Here is an 18,972-nt window from a genome sequence, read left to right on the forward strand (position 1 = left end):
TTACCGGGTAAACAAATCTATTTAGATAGATATCCGTGAAATGAGCTGTACTATATAGCGTTTGGTTCACATTACTGCACTATATGTGAAATGAACTGCACTATATAGAGATTGGTTCACATTACGAAACAGTGTCATTGATAATTGGCACAATATATCCTTCTGTTACCTTTTGCCCAAATTAGCCAAAGGAAGAAAAGACAACTTAAGAACAATATTGCATAAAACTGGTGAGCTTTTAAAAACAGTATTTACTGGGACACTTTTTCTCAATATAGCTTGGCTAATTTTACATCCCCTGAAATTTGATTTTTGTGAAATTGTGGGGGACTGAAAGTTATTCACAGGAGTAGGCAAAAAAGGGAATAAGGCACTTTTCTGTAAACATTTGCACCCCTAAGTTTGAAAAAGAATGATAAGCCCCTCCACTACTCAAAAATCTCTAGACCGTTTGGCCTTTGAGGGACGAATCATCCACTTCCCAGATTCACAAAAAGCGTATTTTCAGTTTTTCACAACATCCAGAACATCACATGGAATTCCATCCAAAATTTTGGAGTTTTTAAAGTTTATTCTATTTTATAAGAGCTTCATGAAAATAATCAAATATTGACCTCCCCCCCTCAAAACACGTAATCATGTGATATTAGTCGTACAATAAAAAGCCCTGATTCTGCCACTGCATCCAATACATCTCCATGCAGTCACATTATCTTAAGTTAGGCTCTGTGTGGGCATAGGGGTCCACCCACCCAGACCGGATTGTAAGCTCCGGGCCCAAGTTTCCACTGTATTACAGCTAAAAGAAAAGGAGTACTTGTGGCACCTTAGAGACTAACAAATTTATTTGAGCATAAGCTTTTGTGAGCTACAGCTCACTTCAAGCTTATGCTCAAATAAATTTGTTAGTCTCTAAGGTGCCACAAGTACTCCTTTTCTTTTTGCGGATACAGACTAACACGGCTGCTACTCTGAAACCTGTATTAAAGCTGTGCTTCTTGATACATGAAAAACTAAAGTTCCATCTGCCTCATCAAACTTTATGTACACAGTAGAGAGAGATTAGAGATCAAGCACACTGGCTGGGATGAACGCAAGGCTAATTTTATATTCCGTTGACACAGATTCTCATCTCCTTGCTCACTGCTCCCTAGTGACAGGTTTCACTTTAAATATTCACAGCTAATACCACATCCCCCTTTCTGAAAACAGAAGAATGATAAAACCTTTATATTAAACAACATTTAACAGGAATAAAATATCAAAACTAAACAAGAATTAACATCCCTCTGAAGGACAGGGTAGACTGCCTGAATCTTCAGCCTTTTGGCAGAGATTTATTCTGCCCTTTTAAGATATTTGGCTACTCATCCTCTGACTTTCTTGATTTCTCAAGATCTCCTGTCTTCCTGGAGGATTACATAAGGTCATCTTTCCCTAGCTGGATATCTCCTTGCAGTAAGATCTGGAAGACACAGATGGTGATCAGGCTGTATTGTACAGAATCTATTTGGGAAGAGATGGTTGGGATAGTGGACATCAATTTGCTACAGGTTTTGAGCCATATATGAACAGGGCAAGATGAGACTCTGAGGATTTAAGAAAGAAGTTGTTTTATTTTGTTTTTACTGTGCGTTCTGCTTCACCATTACTCTAAAGAGACTGTGGGCTGGATTGACATGAGTGAAAACGTAAGTACCTGAAACCTCCTAAAGGTCTCAGAGGAAAAATGAGGACCATTGTCAGAGGTTACTTGCTCTGGAATCCTGAAATATGGGTTTTATCCTCCCCATAACTGCACTTGATGTGTGTGATCAGGTATGCCAACCCCACATTGAGCCAGCAAGGGTTATAAGCTGTCGTGAGCCTACTCAGCCCCACCCTGCTATAGCTGCACTCACTGTCAGGTAATGAAGGGCAGTTAAAATTGGAAGAGGATGTCTCATTAGCTGGCTGACCAGGGAAGAGGAGAGACCTATCCTTTGCTTCCGGGGGAAAGGACCAGCCCAGAATCTCTGCAGAGACTGCTGATTTTCATAACCCCTCCAGAAGAAGGGAGGCCTGGCACAGGACTAGTAAATTTATTATCTTCATGGGAATATTTGCTTTATAAAAAGACTACTGGGCTTCCTGAGAAAGGTCTGAAGGGCCTAACAAGATGGTTGCAGGGAAGCTCTTCCCATGGTGTGCGGGGAACTGCCTCAGAAAACCCAGTGGACTTTTGCACCCTACTCGAGTCTGCCCTGTAGTTGTCTTTGGACCCTGAAGAGCATGATCACAATATGGCGTTAAGCAATCTGGCAATTTCAGTGAATTTTGAGAAATAATCAGTCATCAAAAGACAGGTTGCATTGTCCAGATAGAAAAGATCAATCCCAACTTTCTGCCATGGCCTTTCTGGTAGAGCAGATGGTAGTAATACTTCCAACGGATTGGTTCTCATGTGAGCACAAATATCCTATTTCTCAACTCTCTGTTGTAGTTGTTTGCTCAGTACAGACTGCCAAACAGACTATTTAACTCTCTCCCTGCATTCTGTAATACCTTCGGGTCTCCCATGCAGTCTGTCAAGGATTTCCTGTTGCATTAATGTAGGGATAACCAGCTGGTTTAGGGAAAGATCCCCAGAAACCACCCAACATGGTTTCACAGAGGTTTCAGACTATCTCTTTTGTCCAGCCTTCTTTGCAGTGAGTCATGACTTGACTCAGTAATTCATCTGCCTCTTGCTTCTTTTTCAGTACTTGTGGGCATTCATGGTCAGTTTCCACATGAAATATTGTGCCCGCTAGAAAGTCTCTGAAATATTCACATGGCTATGGGTAGTGGCTAGGGCATCTTTTTTTTAATTTGTGTGTAGTGCTGCTCTGTATTGGTGAGTGCTAATGATTTATGTGCTGCTAGGTGCCACAGAGAAGGTGACTGTTCCTGAAGGAGGACTGCCCCTGTCAGATGAAGCTGTCCTGGTTTTATTTGGCTTATATAGGACCAAAATATGCCAAATGGTAGCCTACTAAAACAAAAAGTCCCAAAAGGCTGATGAAGTTTTTTAGCAGTGCAGATTCTGCAGCTAGTGGTATGTGCCAAAACCTACACTGGAAATCCAATTTTGGGAAGACTTTTGTTTCACTAAGATGTCCAGGGAGATGTTCAATACATGGGTGTACATGTCACTGTCTGCAGACATTCTCATTGAGCTTGGTAAAATCTACACACATCAGAACTTTGTCATTTGGTTCTGGGACCACTGCCCTGCCTGCACTCCATTCACCTTGGGTGTCTATTTTGGAAATGACATGCATCTGCTCCATGCAGCTGAGATATGCCTTCACCCTGGGCAATACAGGGAGGGAGACTCTTCTAGGTGTCACAGAGTAAATGGCTTTGCTTTTGGTGTAAGTTTAATGTGGTATTGTCCCACTAATATTTCTAGTACTTGGAATAATATTGAGAACCTTTTCTTGATCTAAGCTTTGAGGCCAGTGGTGACATATAACCATGCCTGGGGGCTGTGGTTGCTGGGAGGCCAAACATAGCAATGTGTAGACCATCTAAACATAAACATAAACTTCATGAGATGTGGTCTTCTCTCCAAGTTTTAGAGGGCCAAAAAATTCCTTTTCACATTTAATAGGGACTGTACTGGGCCTTTCAATAGCCTTTTTTTTGCTCTTGAAGAGTTGGTGTTTTCATCCTCCTATGAAGTGATTCTAGAATCAGTGTTACATCAGCAGATTTGTCTATTTTGAAGTTTATTTTATAGGTTTCCCAAGGTGATTGTTGTGCTCGATGGTGGGGTTTTATGGTCATATCCGATTGCTCCAAGTGGGCTATCTCAATGTCTTTTAGGTCATTGTCTTGAAAGACAGGTGTTACCATGCATTGAGACCAGCAGACTGCTGCATAATGTTTGCCTTTTAGACATTTCCTGCATGTGGTATCTCCTGCTGGACAAAGCTGTTGGCTGGGAGTTGGTTTGCCACACTATGAGCATTCTTTCCTGCTCTTGTTGTATTCTTTTTCTTTACTCCATGTTAGCATAACCCCCTCTGTATTCCTTTGTACTTATATTGAACTGGGTAGGTATTGTTCCTGGGACTCCTGAGATATTTTCCTCCCCATGTCTGTGGCTTCTATAGTGGGTTCCTACTCAAAGTTATTCCTGAGAAGAGTCTGTTGCTTCTTTATCAACTGATTTTGGAGGACTATGTTCTTGGCTGTCTCTAATATTAGGTTAGGATAATTTTGGAGTCTTTCTAATAGTTGGTCTGTCCCTCAGCCCTAAAACAAGCCTGTCTCTGATTAATTCTTTGCTCATCTCTCTGTAGCCACATCTCTGTAGCCACATCTCTGTACATCTCTCTGTAGCCAGCTACTCTCTGTAGTTCTGGATTAGGGTGTGCAGGGCTGCTATGAAATCATTCACTGACTCGCCCTTCTCTTGCTTAGTGAAATTGTGCTTGCTCAAAAATCATATTGTGCTGTAACATGAAATGCTTCTCCAGTACTTCTTTAATTTTATTGAGCTGTTTCACCTGAGCAGCTATGAGCTTTCTTGGAAGGATAATGTTGTCTGCTGCTAGTCCCACTGTACAGAGCAGGGTATTGTCTCCTCTCTGGTTGCTAGTATAAGCCAGAAACCAGACGGAACCTCTGGAATCTGCTTACCCAGAATGGCCATCCCTCAGGGTGCTGGACATCAAATTCTGTTGTGGGGAGGGGGGTATTTGGGAAAAGATGGGGTCAGATGTAGGCATCTCTGCTGTTTTACCACTTTTTGCCCTCCCCCCGCTTTTTGTTTGTTTGTTTATTTGCCTCTGTATGGAGTAAGGTGGTGTGGCCTTTAAGGAAGCAAGCCGGTATTGCTGTGGACCACATAGCCTTATTTTCAGTATCCCTTACTCATCAAAGCAGTTCTCTCTGGATTCTCTGTGTTTTCAAGCCTTTTCTCTGCTTGTTGTACTGCTAGCTCTGTGCACTATTCTGGCTGGGCTAGAGGGCCTGCTTGTCTACCTTCCTGTACTTTCTCCTTTTTTCAGGGATGTTCTCTGATCTGTTGGGTCTTTATTCAATCCCACTCTGATACCATGCAGAGATTACAGAGACCCAGCACACTGTGGTTGGGATGAATGCAAAACTGACTTTGTTTCCTGTTCACATAGACTCTTACCCCCTTGCTCTATGTCCCCTCTGGTCACTCTAAGTGGTCACAGCTAACACCACATACACTATGTTTATGCTCACCCCAAAGCATGATGTGGTTTGAAAAGCTGATGTGTCTTGAAGGGTAGCAGTGTAAGGGCTCAGTTTTGATCCCCTGATATTCACAAGTCTATGAGAGAGGAAGAATGTATTCAAGTGTGAGGCTAAAATTAACATCTAGCCCAAGGGTAACCAGGCTGCAATACTCTTGTCCACTTCACCTGTGCCAGAACAATGTGAAGAGGGAGCATTGTTTTACAGAAAAGGGCAGGAATGTTTTTCCTAATCCCTGGTCAGAAAATAGTGTATCTTTCTGTGCAAGAAAATCCACAGATATTAACAAAGTCTTCAGCCCTTTTACAGCTTTGAGGGCACAACTAGGGTGACCAGGTGTCCGATTTACAACCTTTGCAACCCTAGGTACAACCACGCTTGCCATTGAAAGGTATAAGGAGTGCCTCCCTAAAGTGCTCACTATTTTACTGTAGCAAAAGCAACAGGTGCTTCAGTGTAACAGGGAATAAAAATAGTTTGTGAAGCATTGTGCCCCTTCATTTAAACTTGTTAGCTGTAGTGTAGCTAAAACACTGTACATCCCCTGATTCCATATTGTAAAACTAATTAGTCCAAAGGTGGGGAAATCTGTGAAACTTTCTAAAAAAAGAAAAAATTTTAGATAAGTACAGATAAATTTTCCTATTTTTCTGCCCAGAAAGTTCCACAGATCCGAACAATACGATTTTATCAGCAATGCGGCTCCAGTGGGAGAAATAGAAAGGGAAACTATATAATATCAGTAGTTTACAAAGTTAACTTGTTTTTACTGAGATACTATTGTGTGCAGCACCTTTCACCTAATGTTGATGTTTGTATGTCTGACTTGTAGAATTTAATGAAGGTGTTGAAAGAAGACCACATGGATGCCTTTTAGGAGTCAAAAGATCTTTACATCATTGAAGTAGAATCTCCAGCAGGGGACTTGCGGGTGGTTTCCACTTCCTTTGTGCTGCCTGAGTGATGCAAATGAAGCAGAACAGGGCAGAGAATCTGCCCCAAATTATTGATTAGAGCCCCAGGCCCTTTTTGTAGTAATATGGTTGACTCTAAGGCTGAAAAGGCTGGGCACCAGTTGGGTTAGCTAACTGCAGAATCAGTCTATATTTATATGGAGAGCTTTTGAGTTATTGGTATTTTGTGTGTGAAGATTTCACATGGAGCAGAATAAGTATAAGTATAATTAGAGAGGCCAAAAAGGAATTTGAAGAGCAACTAGAAAAAGACACAAAAACTAATAGTGTTTTTTGTAAGTACATCAAAGGTTGCCAAACAGTCAGTGGGGCCACTGGATAATCAAGGTGTTAAAGGTGCACTCAAGGAATATAAGGTTATTGCAGAGGAGCTAAATGAACTCTTCGCATCAGTCTTCACTGCAGAAGATGTGAGGAAGTTTCCCACACATGAGCCATTTTTTTTAGGTCAGAAATCTGAGGAACAGTCCCAGATGGAGGAGTCAATAAAGGAGGTTTTGGATCAAATAGATAAATTAAAAAGTACTAAGTCACCAGGACCAGATGGTATTCACCAAAGAGTTCTGAAGGAACTAAAATATGAAATTGCAGAACTACTAACTGTGGTATGTAACCTATTGCTTAAATGAGATATATTAGATATATAGATACATATTAGATAAGATATATTAGAGCTGGAAAAGGTACAGAGAAAGGTATGGAGCAGCTTCTATATGAGGAGAGATTAAAAAGACTGGGAAGATATGATAGATATCTATAAAATCATGAATGGTGCAGATAAAGTGAATAAGGAAGTGTTATTTACCGCTTCACAAAACACAAAAATCAGGGCTCACCCAATTAAATTAATGGCAGCTGGTTTACAACAAACAAAAGGAAATACTTCTTCACACAGCGCACAGTCAACCTGTGGAACTCACAGCCAGGGGATGTTGTAAATGCCAAAAGTGTAACTGGGTTAAAAAAGAATTAGATAAGATCCCGGAGGATAGGTCAATCAGAGGCTATTAGCCAAGATTTTCAGGAATGCAACCCCATGCTCTGGGTGTCCCTAAGCCTCTGACTGCAGGATGCTGGGACTGGATGACAGGGGATGGAAAGAATTATTCTTCATAACTTACCTTTTTCTGAAGTTATGCTACAACTTAATCAACAAGGAGTCCGGTGGCACCTTAAAGACTAATAGATTTATTTGGGCAAAGCTTTCGTGGGCTAGAGCCCACTTCATCAGATGCATGGAGTGAAAATTACAGATGCAGGCATTATTATACTGACACATGAAGAGAAGGGAGTTAACTCACAAGTGGCGAACCAGTGTTGACAGGGCCAATTCGATCAGGGTGGATGTAGTCCACTCCCAATAATAGATGAGGAGGTGTCAATTCCAGGAGAGGCAAAGCTGCTTTTGTAATGAGCCAGCCACTCCCAGTCCCTATTCAGGCCCAAATTAATGGTGTTAAATTTGCAAATGAATTTTAGTTCTGCTGTTTCTCTTTGAAGTCTGTTTCTGATTATTTTTTTTGTTCAAGTATAGCTACTTTTAAATCGGTTGTAGAATGTCCAGGGAGATTGAAGTGTTCTCCTACTGGCTTTTGTATGTTACCATTCCTGATGTCCGATTTGTGTCCATTTATTCTTTCACGTAGGGACTGTCTGGTTTGGCCAATGTACATGGCAGAAGGGCACTGCTGGCACATGATGGCATATATAACATTAGTAGACGTGCAGGTGAATGAGTCTCTGATGGTGTGGCTGATGTGGTTGGGTCCTCTGATGATGTCGCCACAACATGGTTCTAAGATTTCATATGGCTGTTAAGATTTATTTTACAATATATATACATATATATATATATACTTTTATTTATTTACAGTGTGGTACAATGGACCAGGGTCTGTACATGAATCTGACTGAGAGGAATCTTCAGGATGCCCAAAAATTTATTCTAATGCATGAGGTGGTTCAGCCAGTTATTCCAATTCCTTACTTCATGGAGGACAACATCCGATTTTCCCATGTGGCAGTGGATGTGGTGCAGGGCAAGGACATGCTTTTCCATATCCTCTATCTGGCCACAGGTACGACTTAATGGTGCTGAGAAAACTGTAGAAAGTCAGAGATCCTTTTCAATGGTCTGTGCATCAGGTCTGAAATGCCTAAACCATGCTGGAGAACTGGGTTTGTAATTTGACAGCATTAACTGTGCCCTTCACCTATCCAAAGTAGATAAGCTAAACACCATGCATTTTGTGGTGTGTGTGTGGTTCTTTTGTACAAAATGTGAAAAATCAAGGTTCTGTCTCCTCTGCATGAAAAGGGGTTAACTTTTCAAATGGAGGTTTCCTCCCCCATGCCTGTTCCACAAGGTTGAAGGGGAAAACCCCACTTCCCCTGGTGTGACAATATGCTAGAGATTCCAAGAGTGGTGTCTTGCTGAGTTTCATTGCCTCTTTCTTGGTTTTTGCAGCATAGACTATGATCTTGCCCATAGTTTGTAAAGTGTTTTGGGATATTTTCGTATGGAAGATGTTACACAAATGCCACATATTATTATTACTATTGGTATTTTTTATATTTCTTTTTGTCCCTCATTCCCCTACTGCTTCAGCCAGCAAGAATTGGATGATAAATCCCTTTTCAGGTCACCCCTAAATAATTTATCCTTAGAAAAGCTTTCCTACTTAGCCTTTTGCCCTGAAGTTCAGAAATGAAAGAAAAATATTATTCCGTTGAGAATGTCACTGTCTTCCTGTCTATAAGGACTTTAGTAGAGAATGAATTTTTTCCTAACCTTTTATAAGGAATTTGAGAATGTGAGAACTGTTTCTAATGCACACTGCTTTACAGAGTGGGTCACTGACTACATTATTCCACTGATTGAAATTCAGATACAAAACAATTGAATTGAGTAATAGCGAGTATATAGGCTCCTCCTGTAAACTCTTCTTCATATAATTAGTCCTCACAGAACTAGTCCTATAGACATCAGTGGGGGACTACTCAGGTCAACAATTGTTTTCAGGATTGGTTTTATAGTTAGTATAGTAACAAGTATGGAGATTTTAGGGAAAGAGCTCTTTATTAAAATAACAACAGCTATTTGCTTGAATCTGCTCTCATTGAAGTCAATGGCAAAACTCCCATTGATTCCAGAGAAAGCAGGATCCATATTTCTTGTTATAAATCTCCAAAATTACAGCTTCTTAATGAAAACCCTTAATGAAAACATCTTGTTCTTTGAAGCACTGTGGTTCAGTCTACAATGTGACTTTCTCTAGATACTTCTGAATCCAATCAATAAATCGATCTTTTATTAGGACCCTGCTTCTTTTTGGACTATTATTATGACATTATATTATTATTTGGTGTTTTCAGTTGAGACAGTGCTTCCTTGTGCACTATCATGGAATATCAACCTTACTCATTGTTGTACTGCAAACATATGCTGTGCAATAAAAGACTTTAATGGGCTATAGCACCCCAAGGATTTGGACAAGTATAGTCAAAGCAATTTAATAAATTATAGTATCTTTAGTGAAATCATAGCCATACAAAATATTGTTTATCCTGTGCAACCCCCATGATAGAAATTGGATCACCAAAATGCGTTTTGAATTGTTTTTGTACTGGGTTGCTATTGCTGCATTGAGAGAGATTTGATCCCATCATAATGAGAGTATCTAGAATTATGTAACTTCTCACAGTTCCTGATTGTCCAGGTTTTTAATTTTGTTCACTGTGATTTCTGTTATACTGATTTGATAAATGTAGGCCCCCAAGTTTTAAGGCTCTGAGGCTGGCTAACAAACAGCCCTATTCATTAAAAGGTATATGCTCTTTTTATGCACCTTTCATGCTGATAAATTAGGTCTATGTCCTCTGGTCCTTATTCAGGCAAAACCATTTCTTGAATTCAAAAGCTATTGAGGGCACTTAGCCTCTCACAGGAGCCACTTGGCACCTTGTAGTTGTGACACTGAGAGAGAAAGAGAGTGGGAGAACATGCACATAACTAGAGCTAAGGATGGAGGTTCAGCTTTAATTTTAATGTTACTAAGTTTGTCAATATGAACTGTGAGCCCAAACCTTGGTTTAAACCTAATAGTTGCATTTAATTTCTTTGGGATTTTTTTAAACTATCATTTACATGACAGGCCAGAAAGGCTTCATTTATTTATTTATTTATTTATTTATTTATTTTAGAATATCATGAAAAAAGTATGGTATGAACTATAGTAAGGGATTGCCACATTTCACAATTAGGGATTTGTTTGTGTCTAGAGACTCTCCTACTTCAAGACTACATTCCAAAGTGTAGTTCACAGCAGCCTTTTCCCTTATTGAGCCTGATAACATTAGCTCTGATGGCACAAACATTTCTGCAGATTGTACAGCATGCATTTGAAATGACAGAGCAGTTTGGGATGTTGTGTCTACCCAAATACTGGACAGGCCAGTGATTTCTTGTCTTGACATTTTGCCTGTAGCAAGTGCTTCGTGTTGTAAAAATAATTCTTAGGTTTTCCATTCTAAGTTTTGGACTGTCCTGTTTGTATGTGTCAACAAAGGAAAACAATTGCACTCATGAGAAGGACCATGGAATCTTTCCCCACCTTCATTCAGAGCTATGCAAACAGTTTTATATATTACACTGCACAAATACCAGAAACCAGCCCTCCACGTGCTATACAGTTTGAGTCATGAGAGCCTGACTTAACAGGGGGTGGATAGAAATACCACAGACAGTTTTAAAAACTAAAACATTTCTAAATAGTGTTTTCTGTCTCTTGTATACACATGATGGTGCGGTGGAGTAGTTACAGTTTTGTTGACACTTGTCTGGGATGACCTTGACTCTGGAAAGGATCCAGAGGCGAGCAACAAAGATGATCAAAGGGACGGAAGAGAAGCCTGATCAAAGCTATGATCAAAGCTGAAGGAGCTGGGTATGTTTAGTTTGGAAAAGAGGATATCAAGGGGGGATATGATAGCAGTCTTCAGATACTTGAAAGGCTGCCATAAAAAGATGGAGAAAAGTTGTTCTCTTTTGCCATAGAGAGCAGGATAAGAGGCAATGGGTTCAAACTACAGCATAACTGATTTAGATTAATTTCAGGAAAAACATCCTAATTGTAAGAACAGCAGGACAATGGAACAGACTGCCGAGAAAGGTTGTGGAAGCTTCTTCACTGGAGGTTTTCAGAAGGAAGCTGGATCACCACCGATCTTGGATGGTTTAGACAGAGCAAATCCTGCATCTGGGCAGGGGCTTAGACGAGATGACCCTTGCAGTCTTTTCTAATCCTATGATTCTATAATTCGCTCACTCATGACTTCAGAATTCATGGCATATGAGGCTGTGTCAAACTGGTGCTTTGTGACTCTTTTACCCCATACCGTGGCATGATGTCCTTTATAATTACTTAATTTTTCAAAAATCAATTCGGAGGGGAGGGCTTCGGGAGGGTTCTCTCAATGTAATGTACTGAAAAAACAAATGTACTATAGTTATATTCTGGGGACAAAATTGACCTATAGGGAGGAATGAAACAGAGGCAAGCTGTAGGACAGGACAGGAAGAAGGTGGAAAACAAGTCAAAGGGTTAGAAAATAGTGGGATATATATATATTTCCTTTCTAAAGTTTTGCGTCCATATTTTTTGAGTGTTTTCCTTTTCTTTCCTGTGTGTTTTGGAATTGTTTTGCTTCTTTTAAAGGAGATGAGAAGCTGAGATGGAACATCTTTTTCACTGACAAACACCCTGGAAATTCTGAGTTTAGGAGTCAAACTGGACAGTGAGGTATTAGTAACTGTAGAGTGTCCCTGCATTCTTATTGTCTCAATAATTCCATTTCAATATATTATATTTTGCTTTACCTAACTCGAGAATGGGGTGGGGGATTTGCCCATTAATTAAAATATTTAACAATCATTCTAGGTGTAAGCCCCAATTCTGCAAGTACTTGTATAACTTTACTCACATGAAGAATCCCATTGGCTTCAATGAGATTACTCACCTGAAGTTACACATATGCGTGTCAGCCGGGTTGGAGCCTTTGGGATTATTTTCTTGAATTTTTTCATACTTGTAAATCTTGTGAATTCCTGAAATATAGAACAGTTGTTTGAATCCTGTTTCCCTTATACTTGGTGTCTTTATAAATGTTTTGTGGCATTCGCGAAAATATACAGGAGGCTTCCAGTAGCTAATTTAATACCTGTAAATCCCCATGGTTTTAGGAAAGGTTGTTGTCAATGGGACATAAGTATCTGCTTTGTATTTCAAAGGTCAGGAGCTCAAGTCCTGTGAAAGTGATGCTTTTATTAACTTTTTTCTGTCAGTGAGATAATAGATTAATTAGCTCGCACCACAATTAGAGCTAACTTGGTTTCTCATTCCTGGGGTTCATAAGCATGCACATGAGAGCTCTGAATTGGAGTGGTTGGACCAATTTAGACCCAGAGGACCTAGCTAAACAAACTGCTGAAACTTTTCTAACAATCATTCATTTTATAACTTGGTTAATTTTTTCATGTGAAATGTCCTGGATCAGTCTAAGTATTTTCTTAATAGTTTCACTGCTTATCATAGAATCATAGAATATCAGGGTTGGAAGGGACCTTAGGAGGTCATCTAGTCCAACCCCCTGCTCAAAGCAGGACCAATCCCCAACTAAATCGTATAAGTTCTATCTTTCATTCTCCTGAGAATGTTAATATTCTATTTCTGATGTTCTGTTTCAGTCCAGATGCCTGGGTTTTGGGACCCTGTCCCATAACAGATTAACAGATTTTAAAGCCAGAATTGACTATTAACTCACCTAGTCTGACCTTCCATATAAGCCAGGTCATAGAATTTCTCACAGTTGCCCCTGTATTGAGCTTAAGAACTTGTGTCTGACTAAAGCATATCTTCCAGTAAGGTATCCACTGCTCCCTTGGCTGCTTGTTCCAATCGTTAGGCACTGTTGACCTAGACATCACTAAGTGTCTGGAAATGAACATTCCAATTCAAGTGATTGCACCTGTCCATTCCACTATAGGTGTGTGTGCACCTCATGCACAGTTATTGGGGATTTTTCCCTCAGCAGTACCCTTTGGGGCAACGTGAGTGCTCTATGTTGCCTCACGCCACTACATGTGGGTATAAAGCAGGAGTGGGCAAACTTTTTGACCCAAGGGCCACATCTGGGTATGGAAATTGTATGGCAGGCCATGAATGCTCACAAAATTGGGGGTTGGGGTGCAGGGGGGAGGGCTCTGGCTGGAGGTGTGGGTGTTGGGGTGGGACTGGGGATGAGGGGTTGCGGGTGCAGGAGGTTGCTCTGGGCTGGGACAGAGGGGTTTGGAGGGTGGGAGGGGGATCAGGGCTGGGGCAGGGGGTTGGGGTGCAGGAGGTGGTCAGGGATACAGACTCCAGGTGGCTCTTACTTCAAGCAGCTCCCAGAAACAGTGGCATGTCTGTTCTCCACCTCCTACGTGGAGGTGCGGCCAGGCGGCTCTGCACGCTGCCCTGTCTGCAGGGGCAGCACTTGGGGCAGGTGCAGCATGCAGAGCCCTTTGGCTGCACCTTCATGTAGGAGCTGGAGCGGGGACATGCCGCTGCTTCTGGGAGCCGCACAGAGTGGGGCAAGCCCCGGACCCTGCTCCCCAGCAGGAGCTCGAGGGCCGGATTAAAACATCTGGAGGGCCAGATGTGGCCTCCGAGTTGTAGTCTGCCCACCCCTGGTATAAAGCGTGATGCAGACCCTCACCTCCTCAGTTCAGCAGACTCTGGCTCATGATGCAACAGATTCTGGCTCAAGCTATGGCTTTCTCCATAGCTCCCGTTTGGCGGGCCCTCACTCTTTTCCAAAAAGACAGACAAGAGGCTCCATAGCCTTCAGGATCCAAGGGAAATCCTTAAGTCTCTGGGTATTTACGCAGCAGAGACAAAAAGAAAGCCATTTCACCTGCAACAATCTCAATTGTTTCAGCCTTTCATGCCTCATACTGAGGACCTGTCCAGGAAGAGGGCAAAAGTTACAAGAGGCTTCCTCCCTCCTCTTCTGCAGCTGCCCCTTAATCTAGGTAAATGGGATCCTCTGAGCGAACACTGTGGATTGAGAGTAGTCTACCACTTCCCAGAGTGCCATCTTTCTCCTAATATTTGCCAACTGGCTATCTCACTTTCTACGTTCTTGGTCCTGCATCACCACAGATCAGTGGATCCTAAAAACAGTAGAATTGGGATATACCCTTCAATTTATTTCTATCCCTCCTTCTGACACCCCTTCCGCATCCTTCTTCAGGGACCATTCTAATAAAAACTTGCTACTTCAGAAGGTCCAGTCTCTCTTTCTGGGGACCATATAGATCGTTCCCATGTTGCTCAGAGGGAAGGAATTTTATTCCCAATGCTTCCTAATCCCAAAAGCAAAGGAGGTGTGTGTGTGTGTGTGTGTGTGTGGAGGGGGGGGTAGGATGGGGAGTGTCTCGAGCCTATTTTAGATCTAAGGCAGCTAAACAAGTTACTAAAGAAAATAACATTCTGGATGGTCCCTCTAGTTTCTCTTATCCCTTCCCTAGATCCTGGACTGGTTTGCTGCTCTCAAACTTAACAGATGCTTATTTTCACATGGCAAGTCACCAGAGCCACTGAAAATTCCTCAGGTTCATCGTCAACGGATCCCACTACCAATTCATAGTACTGCCCTTTGACCTGTCAGCAGCTCCTCGCACTTTCACAAAATGCATGACTGTAGTATTCACATTCCTGTGAAGGTGAAGAGTCCACATATTCCCTTACCTAGATGACTGGCTAGTAAGAGGCCAGTCCATGTCTCAGGTACTCTCCAGCGTAGTCATTATATAGTCTACTTTTGATGTTCCCAAACGTGGTTCATGGCTTGTTCAGGGTAAGCCCCTGGCAAGCTGCAAGACCCTTTTTTTTACCTGAGCGCCTGCAGGTACGGTCGCTCGCAGCTCCCAGTGGCCACAGTTTGCTGTTCCTGGCCCATGGGAACTGCGGGAAGTGGCGTGGGCCAGGCCACCACATCAAGAGATCTTCCCCATCTACCTCATCCTTGAGACCCTGTTCTAGGAGGCAGTCCAGACCTTCTGTGGACCATGATTGGCACCCATAGTAGAGACAAAAGTGCTTGACCCAGTGTCTACCGACCATCAATGCCGTATCCCTATCCCGAGTGGCCTCCGTGGAATCCGTGGGATGTTCTGTGTCCTGATAAGTGACCCACTCCAGGGCAAAGTAAGCCAACCCACCTGTCATACCACCTGCTCAGCTTCTTATGTTGCAGACTTGGATGGAGTCTGCTTTCTCTGAGCAGGTTCAGAGTTATCCACTTCTACAGGAACCTGTACTGCAGCAGGAGATTCCAATGGCTCCTCTTTCATCATCATCTTCATCACCAGATGATTCCACCACACTGGAGTCTTCCCCAGTTCCTTAAGATTTCAAGGCACATCAGGAGCTTCTCAGACAGCAGATGGCTTCAGCTTTGGGTGTTCAGGCTGAGTTTGTGAAAAAAAATATACAAAAGTTGATAGACATTCTTCAGTCCTTGGCTCCAGAGAAAGTACCTCTCTCCCTGTAAATGAATCATTGTTAGATCTAGCCAAGACTTTGGAATACGCCATCTTTCTTGCTGCCTACAACAAAACATATTGACACACATTGTTATGTTCCTATACAAGGGTTTGAATGTTTTTATTCTCATCCTGCCCCTAAGTCTACAGTTGTAACAGCGGCTAATGAGAGGTTGCAAAAAGGAAGATTTAAATCCATTCTCAAGGACAAAGGCTAAAAGGCTGGATCTCATGGGGAGAAAAAATTATTTGACCTCATTCTTGAAAATACGCACTGCAAATCAGCAGGCACTTTGAATTCAATTTTAAAAAATGAGTTCACTCGGTTCCTACTATACGATTTCAAGAGCCTTTTTATGACTTGAATGATTCCAGATGATTTGGCATTTTTGTCTGTGCTCCTTAATGGATGCCTTCCAACTCAGTTGGAGATTGATTCTGATGGATGCCTTCCCTCCAATTCTGCCTCATCGTACAAGTCATTCTCAAACTGAAGTTGGATCATACCAAACTGATTCTTATTGCTCCAGCTTGTCTGAGGCAATGTTGGTTCTCTGACTTTCTCAGTATCAGTTAAGACTCCTGTATCTCTTCCTCTTTCTCCTTACCTATTGATTCAGCACCATGGTTGAGTTTTGCATTCAGCGCTCAGCCCCGGTACACACAGTTTTTCAAGGAAAAAGAGGCCCTACAGCAGCAACCAAATTTTTGTTGAAAGTGGTTTCACATTAAACAAATGATGTATTTACTGGTTTTCTTTCCTAAACTGCACTCCAACATGGATGAACAACAACTTTATATGTTGTGGGGGGGAGGTGATGCTTGGTATTCTATCTGGACAGAACTAAGCCTTTTTGGGCATCACATTGTCTGTCTGTTTTGTCTCTTATACAGACTGAATGAAGGGTCAGGCAGTCTTGGTGCAAATGATTTCCAGATGGATAACTTCCTGCATTACATTTGCATAGGAAGTATCTCAGACAATACCTTCATTTAATCAGGGTCCAAGTGATGTCGATAGCATTCCTCAGTGGTGTTTCAGTATTGGATATTTGCAGGGCTGCTACCTGGTCTTCTTTACATTTACCGGTCACTATGTGATTATCACTCGATCTAGGTCAGATGCAAATTTTTGCAAAGGTGGTCCTGCAATCATTGTTTAAGTAGACTACAAGCCCCACTTCCTACAAGTACTGCTTGTGTATTCCACTCAGATGCCTCACTTCTGAAATCGCTCAAAGAAGTAAATATGGTCACTTACCTGTATTGTAACTGCTGTTTGCACCCACATCTGGAAAAACATGTGTTGCTCCCATGTTGTTTCTGGAGCTCTGGTGTTTCCGCACCAGGGTAGATTGTAGATTGGTGATTCAGCAGACCTCAGTGTTAATCATAAAGAAAGACCACAGGCTTGGCTCGGTGGTGAAGGCTTGACCAGGTTTACTGTCAGCAAAGCACAGTCTCAGTGCCCGTATAGTGGATTATGAGTACAATAACACATGTTTGTCAGTGACAAGGTATCAGCTGCATCAACATTGTACTGTCTCCTCGGATAATACAAGGCTGCCTTTCCTATTACTCTCCTTTTATACATTAATACAAAAAAGTTACTTACTACATTCCAGATGTTAATTACCAGCCTTGTACCTGATTGTTCAACAAACCCGCCTCGTCCATTATCCTGTCATTCCATCCTTATCTTACAAGGGGTCTGTGTGTTCCTGTACCATCCCCTTAGGAATGTATTTATGCAGTTAGCTGATACACTCCTAAGAGGATGGTAATTTATTCACATGGTTAGTTGCTACCTAATGCTACTATTCTAACACGGCCTACTTGGATTCATATTTTTAGCTATGCCTAGGGCTCCAGGCATATATTCCATGGCCCACCCTCTATCCCCTTTGCATCAGGATCTCTACTCTTGATGTTCAGTGCAAAGGAACTGAGGAGAGTTGGGGTGGCACTACCCTTAACTAGCCAAGAGAGGGCCAGAACCACAGGGTGCAAACACTGCCCCACAGGTACTGCTAGGCAAAGTTCTCTGGCTTCAGTGTGCTGGGCGCGTGCATACCTGAGTGGAATACATGTCTGCACCCACATCTCAAAAAACAGCACTTATGATACAGGTAAGTAACCATCTTATCTGCTTTATAACTAAATAATGTTACTGCAGTATTCCCTATGTATTTCCTGTACTAAGTATAGGGAACTACAAGGTATATTATGGGACTGTTATCCAGATGCAGCAGCAAAATGGAAATATTTTAAAGGTGCCCCCTGTGCCTTCTTGGCTTTCCAGCCTTGATAGTGTCTTTTTAAACAGGCATGTAAAAAGTATTATCATTGAATATTCTGCCATCTTTATGACTCTGTGTTAGTCTCTCAGATACAGTGCATACTGAAATAATGTCATCCTAAAAGTAGTTCCGAGAGTTTGCCTTTTTTTCAGAAATTGAGATTGAAACCATCAGAAGTTAGTGTCCTTAATCTCTGCTCCTTTCCCAGTGACTATTTCCACTGTTGTAGGGAAATGTAGCTTTAGGAAATCTGAATACATTGTATTATTGCATTTACCATAATACATTATTTTGCAGGGCTTAAATAAATATTCCATTCTTTTGGCTAAATAGTGGATAGCATTTACTCTGTGACTGTACTAATACTCCTACTAAATATATTAATGATACCCCTCTCTTAAATTTCTGCTTTATTGAGATTATTTCCCTTTAATATTCAGAAATCAAAAGGGTAAATATTGGAATTATAATATATTTGATATTTGGACAGCTAATATTTTCTCCCTATTACCATTAAGATAGCATTTCAAAGAATATATACATAGCACTTTCCATGTTCAATGCATTGTAAAGAAAGTAAACACTCATTGGTTAAAACATTAACTTTAAACATATAGAGTTGATTTATACCACTCATTGTTCAGGTGTGTTAGAAGTGGGCTGGGATACAGGGAATTCTTTATGCCTTGGTACAACCATACATGATCCAGACATAATCTGGTTCCCAGCTCTGGAAAACACAAATGTGGGGGCAGGATGCCTGGCCAGCATTGCAGGCAGTGTTCATATAGCATGCCCAGTTGGAGTGTTTCTGGATGGGACTGGTGGGGATGGGAGGCTTGGATATGTTCCCCTC

The 18,972-nt window shown here is 41.6% G+C and overlaps 1 protein-coding gene across 2 annotated transcripts in view; it reads left to right on the top strand.

Annotated features, from left to right (window-relative positions):
- Positions 1-18,972, top strand: part of SEMA5A (semaphorin 5A) — a 616,581-nt gene that overhangs the window by 412,033 nt on the left and 185,576 nt on the right. For both annotated transcript variants that reach the window (XM_007057800.4, XM_043540272.1), the window contains exon 10: positions 8,104-8,308. In XM_007057800.4, the coding sequence (XP_007057862.2) occupies positions 8,104-8,308 (205 nt within the window). The remainder of the gene's footprint in view (positions 1-8,103; positions 8,309-18,972) is intronic.

The sequence above is a fragment of the Chelonia mydas genome, chromosome 2 (genome assembly GCF_015237465.2).
Source record: "Chelonia mydas isolate rCheMyd1 chromosome 2, rCheMyd1.pri.v2, whole genome shotgun sequence".
In the NCBI taxonomy this organism is placed as follows: domain Eukaryota; kingdom Metazoa; phylum Chordata; order Testudines; family Cheloniidae; genus Chelonia; species Chelonia mydas.